Source organism: Microchirus variegatus, assembly GCF_963457635.1.
Source record: "Microchirus variegatus genome assembly, chromosome: 17".
Classification (NCBI taxonomy): domain Eukaryota; kingdom Metazoa; phylum Chordata; class Actinopteri; order Pleuronectiformes; family Soleidae; genus Microchirus; species Microchirus variegatus.
This window is the reverse complement of record NC_139818.1, coordinates 4,334,688-4,340,828: the sequence shown is the minus strand read 5'-3', so window position 1 is coordinate 4,340,828 and position 6,141 is coordinate 4,334,688. Positions and strand designations below refer to the sequence as shown.

The 6,141-nt window shown below is 41.2% G+C and overlaps 1 protein-coding gene across 1 annotated transcript in view; it reads right to left on the bottom strand.

The window, feature by feature from the left end:
* Positions 1 to 3,409: 3,409 nt before the first annotated feature.
* LOC310939562 (integrin alpha-M-like) overlaps positions 3,410 to 6,141 on the bottom strand; it is a gene marked incomplete at its 5' end in the record, with an annotated part of 75,557 nt that continues 72,825 nt past the window's right edge. Inside the window, 2 exons of the mRNA XM_083904337.1 lie at positions 3,410 to 4,013; positions 4,194 to 4,304. Of these exons, the coding sequence (XP_083760463.1) occupies positions 3,897 to 4,013; positions 4,194 to 4,304 (228 nt within the window). The remainder of the gene's footprint in view (positions 4,014 to 4,193; positions 4,305 to 6,141) is intronic.

Sequence of the window (6,141 nt, the reverse complement as noted above, 5' to 3'; positions counted from 1 at the left end):
GACAACTGTGACATCAAAAACAAGATATGTAGCAAACCGCAACATATGCATACCATTTCACCCCTACATGTCAGTGTTTCCAACATCTATTTGCCTTTTACTCAAGTGTCCACTTGTTTATTTTATTAACAGGGGGATGAGGGCAGCCCCCTGCTGTGCAAGACAGACTCATCTTGGTTCCACGTGGCCGTTGTTACAATGAGTGAAAACAAAGCAGTCCATGCTGATATTCAGATCTTTTCAAAAACATCGAGATTTGGGTCATTCTTAAAGGAGACAGTTGGTAACATGCCGTCTCCCACAGTGTTTGCAACAGGAAATACTCTAGGTTTCACCAATTCCTTGTTTTTAACTTTCACTGTCCTTATTGCCACCATGTTCCAGTTGTAATGAGGTTTGTTGTTGAGGGATATTTGTACTGAAACATCAAGCTGACAGTTCTGACCCCTCTCATAAGCCCTCATTTATATTCTGTCTGTTCAGTTTACTCATTTATAATAGCACAATGTATTTTACTGTAGTAAGTACAAGTAATGGTATATTTCAAATTATTAATTCAATGTATCTGTTGTCTTTGAATAACATTATTAAAGTTGTTTGAAGTTACACAATAAAATTGAAGAGCCACAAAGCAGATGTATTTTTACATTCATTCTGAGCAACTATATACAGTTGCAAGAAAAAGTATGTGAACCCTTTGGAATTTCATGCTTTTCTGAATAAATTTGTCATAAAATGTGATTTGATCTTCATCTTAGTAAAGGGTATTGACAAACATAATGTGTCTAATATAATAACACACAACAAATTCTGATCTTTCATGTCTTTATTGAGAACAACCAACAAAAACCTCATAGTGTTTGTGGAAAAAGTATGTGAACCCTTGGAATTAATAACTGGTTGACCCCGCCTTGGCAGCAATAACTTCAACCAGACGCTTCCTGTAGCTGTGGATCAGACCCGCACATCGTTGAGGGGTAATTTTAGCCCATTCTTCCTGGCAGAACTGCTTTAGCTCTGTCATATTCTTTGGACGTCTCATGTGTATGGCCCTCTTCAAGTCAATCCATAGCATCTCTATTGGGTTGAGGTCTGGGCTCTGACTTGGCCACTCCAAAAGGCAGTTTTTGTTTTTCTGAAGCCATTCTGTTGTGGACTTGCTCCGGTGTTTTGGGTCGTTGTCCTGTTGCATCACCCACCTTCTACACAGTTTCAGCTGACGTACAGACATTCTCACATTATCCTAAAGAATTGTCTGATATACTTGGGAATTCATCTTCCCCTCAATGATTACAAGTTGGTCAGGCCCTGATGCAGCAAAGCAGGCCCAAATCATGATGTTTCCTCCACCATACTTTACGGTTGGGATGATGTTTTCATGATGATATGCCATGCCCTTTCTACGCCAGATGTAGTGCTTTGTGTTTTTCCCAAACAGTTCAATCTTAGTTTCATCAGTCCACAAAACATTTTGCCAGTACCGCTGTGGAGTGTCAATGTGCTCTTTTGCAAACTAGTAAGCAGTGGCTTCCTTCGTGGTGTCCTGCCATGGATACCCTGCTTGTTCAATGTTTTACTTATTGTAGACTCATGAACAGAGATATTAGCCAGTTCCAATGAAGACTTCAAATCTTTGGCTGTCATTCAGGGTTGTTTCATTACCTCATTGATCAGTCTTCGCTGTGCTCTTGGTGTCATTTTGACTGGGCGCCCACTTCTTTGTAGAGTAGCAACAGTCCCAAAGTGTCTCCATTTGTAGATCGTTTGCCTAACTGTAGACTGGTGAACTTCTAAAGTCTTTGAAATAACTTTGAAACCCTTGCCAGCTTTATGTAAATCAACACTTTTTGAGTGTAGATCCTCTGAAAGCTCTTTTTGGTGAGCCATGGCTCATATTAGCGCACTTCTTGTAAGGAGCAAACTCCAAACGTTTTAGGGGTTTTTATCAGTCAAAGTAGCTGTTGTCCACACCTCCAACCTTTATATCTTAACGAGACTCCAGGTTTGCTAAAATCTGACTCCAACTAGCTTTTTTGAGGTCATTAACTCAAGGGTTCACATACTTTTTCCACAAGTACTATGAGGTTTTTGTTGGTTGTTCTCAATAAAGACATTAAAGATCAGAATTTTTTTGTGTTATTATATTAGACACATTATGTTTGTCAATACCCTTTACTAAGATGAAGATCAAATCACATTTTATGACAAATTTATTCAGAAAACCTTGAAATTCCAAAAGGTTCACATACTTTTTCTTGCCACTGTATATAATCAGATTTGTTCACACACGTTGTCAATTAAAGTAAGCAAAATGAAAATGTTTTAGTAAAAAGCAATTTATTCTTATAGCATTGATCTTGAGCAGTCATTGTCAATGACTGGGTCAAGATATACCCATCCACATGTTTAGAATTTTTTATTTATTTTGCTCAGGCAAATACATTAACATATGTTTTCCAGGCTTTTATTTAAAAGTTGCATCCAGATTAGGCTACACCTTTGAACCACAGCAGGAAGCAAATTAATTTTCAGTCACAGCCATAATAGTCTATGATAAAGCAATCAGTCACAAGAAAGTGATTCCTAATCATTGATAAAAGCCCTGGTTAAGAAAAGACCAAAGTATCCCCATTTTATCAATAGGCATCAATAGCAAACTATCACTAGGTTAACAAACCCCTGCTTTGTTAATGGAATGCGGAAGGCCATTTAAACAAAAGACTGCAGCTAAAGTAACATAGTTTTAAGCGTGACACCAATAGAGAGGCAATTATATTACTGATGTTATTACTTAATTATATCATTAATTAACAGTAAAATGGCTAATAAAATACAGTTCCTCCATCTACATGCCCATGTGTCTTTGGGTAAGACTGTCTGGCAGCTTGTGAATGTGTTTGAAAGCTGTGATAGAAAAATTAGCTGCACATAAATGTGCTGCATGAGTGGATGAACTTTTGTCTTCCCACCTTGTGTTCCCTAACAATACCTTTGCAATAACTTTTGTGTACTCTCCTCAGTGCTGCCTCCGGCGGCCGTGCATGGCACTTACACTGGTGGCTTTCCCAGTATAAATGTTACTACAAATATAATGGCTACAATATATCTAGCCCAGTTCCCTCGAAATACATAGCCTGGGCTCCGTATATTGTTGTCTTTTACTTGTAGGAGTGTGCAGCAGTGGCGTTGAGCTCTGAAGTCTTGCAGGTAGAACGTTTTGGGCATGGCCAGGCAGAACTACCTGCCTGTCCATGTGGGCCCCATAAGGGCTCATAATATGGGTCCCAAGCAAGTTTGTCTGTGGTTTTCATGGTGGCCCCATCTGTGCCCATAGTTTCCCATGTGGGTCCAATTTGACTGAAACCACAAGGGACCTGTATAATTTGCCCACTTCAAGCCAATGCCCACCTTATACCCAGGTAGCATTGAAAGGGTATTACTTTGGCATTCAAACAAAAGTATTGCAAGGAACTGCTGAAGTTTTATGAGGGAACACAAAGGTTTTGCAAGGGAATGCAAAAGTATTGAGTGAATGCAAAATTTTAGGATCTCTATAGAGTTTTGCCAGCGGTGGGTCAGTTGGTAGAGCACCTGCCCCATATGCTGAGGCTGTAGTCCTCGCTGCAGGTGACCCTGATTCGAATCCCGCACCTAGCGGTCTTTCCTGCGTGTCATTCCCCATCTCTCTGCCTCCCGTTTCCTGTCTCTCTATACTATGCTATCATTAAAGGCAAAAAAGGCCCAAAAAATACATTTAATAAAAAGAAAAAAGAATTTGATTTCCAAACTTGTTTGCGCCCTTGTCATCCTCAAATCCTTTAAGAAGATAAATGTGATTTGTGGTCATTTGCAAAATTATGATGCTATAAGATTTGGAAACACAACATATTGATATTTTATGTTTGCGGTTGTGGTTCTGGTTCGAGGTCCAGTGCAGCAGCATCTCCATCGGCCACTTCTCCCTCTGCACTTTCGGTAATCATCTGCTTGTATTTACTCTTGAAAAATCCAGCCTGAGAGTAAAAAACAAAGACAAAATCATGTGTTAGAGCTCCATATTGAAAGAACTGAACCAACAACGTTTGACAATGTGAAACAGAGCTGAAAGCGCTAGCTATGTGTCAGTGTCTCATTCCACAACATTACAAAGCTGCTGAAGTATCCCTTCACCCCTAACCCTTCCGTTAGTGTACCTTGTAGAGGCCAGCAGTGAGTAAAGCAAGCAGGGCCAATCCTCCGAACAAACCGCCAACAATTTCTTTAGTGAAGTTTGGTTCAGGATACACTTCCACCTCTGCTTCAATCTGAGGTGTGAAAAGAGAGAGTGCAACAAAATCTGGTTCTGTAAAACTGGATAATGTAATGACTTGTGAAGTGTATTGCAAAATAAAAACAGATCACAGTCTAGTGTGATGAGCTGTATATTGTACGAACAATAATACAACAAATTTATGTTAGAATGTGAACCGTATTATTTAACAAACTTACTATGTTATATCAGTATACTTATCTGTTTTTATTTTGCTGATGTGGCAGCAATAAGCTTCTGTAATTATGCAACAAACATCTTGAACACATTATGTAATAAACTTTGCTGCATTCTGTAATAATTTTACATATTGCGTACATTCATTGACGTTAAGGCATCAGTGTTATTACACTATAGCCTAGAAGCTTTTATTCAATTAATTAAAGGATAAATTCACACCTGGAAAATGAATGTTTATTAAAACTGGGTCATCTATGTTGTAGAAATGTGAAATAATATTTGAAGCAAATGCTTCCTCAGCTATGACGGGCATAAAAATATATTTTTGGCTCAGAATGCACTCCCAGAATGCACTGTGCTCGCTGCCTTGCGAGGCACAACCATAGGCCACACCCCCTTCTTAATGAGTGAAGCAGACAGAGAGCTAGTTGTGTAAACCATGTAACTATAGAAATTGTTAACATAGTCTACAACACCCTTCTTACTTCTGCTAGGATAGCGCTGTATATGCAATTATGGTGAGAGGGGGCTTCAATCTAGGGGTCCCGTGATGGACACGCAAGCCGCTCTCCAGACAGTGGGTGGTTCTTTCGACAGGGTTTTCCCTCACATGGCTATCATACAGACCTGAGTCCACCCCCAACTGCTATGCCGCTTAGGGTAGCCCTACTGTCCCTTCATGTTGAGGTACAACCCGCAGTGGTGCGAGCAATACAGGGCATGTCAGACCCAAAGAGAGCCCCGATGGGGGGTCCCAGATTAGCTGCCGCATGCAGAGAGTCGCTGCAGACATTTTGGAGTTGCCCCATGACGTCCAGGGGGAACCAATACATCTTAGTGGTAGAGGAATATTTCACAAAGTTTGTCTCTCTATGTTCTGCCAAATCAGACTGCTCAAACAGTAGCCTGCTCCTTGTCCGAGGATTATGTGTTGGTGCGTGGGGTCCCAAAGATGCTGCATACAGACCAAGGTGAGCAGTTTGTTCCAAGGTCTCTGTCAGCTTGTCGGTATCAAGAAGACTGCTTCACCACTGCCATCTGATGGCATGGTGGAGCATCATAACAGGACGTTGATTGATCAGCTGGCTAAAATGCTACTCTCCCAAGGGGGTGAGTGGGACACCTATGTGAAGCAGGTGGCTTTTGCAGTACACGGTTCACCCCTTAAACCTAATGTATGGACATGAGGCCTGAGTTCCGGGTGAGGTTCTGATGCCCTCTATTGTCAGGGACACTCAGGGCCTTGGATCTCTAGCTGACTATGCATGAACCATTGCGGAAAATTTGGAGTTGGCCTTCTTTGTGGCCCGACTTACTCTTACGGTTAGCTGCCACTGTGCCTATGGAGTGAGTGCACTTATGTGGCTGAATAACCCCACGGGAGTCGTACCAAGTTGGCATCGCACTGGAAAGGTGGTGCAGACGCTGGCTTCTAAAGCCTTATTTTTGCTTGCATGTGACACTGTAGTCCCACAGATGGCACACGACATACAAGCATACACGGAGGAGTTTATGCTCGATATGTTGTTTGTTACAGTATTCACCTCAGCAGCAGGGGGCGTACAACCAAAATAATCAGTGAATAAGCAGGAAGTCAATGTGTGCTGCTGGATAAATGTCTGCTGCCGGATAAATGTCCACTGCCTAGCATC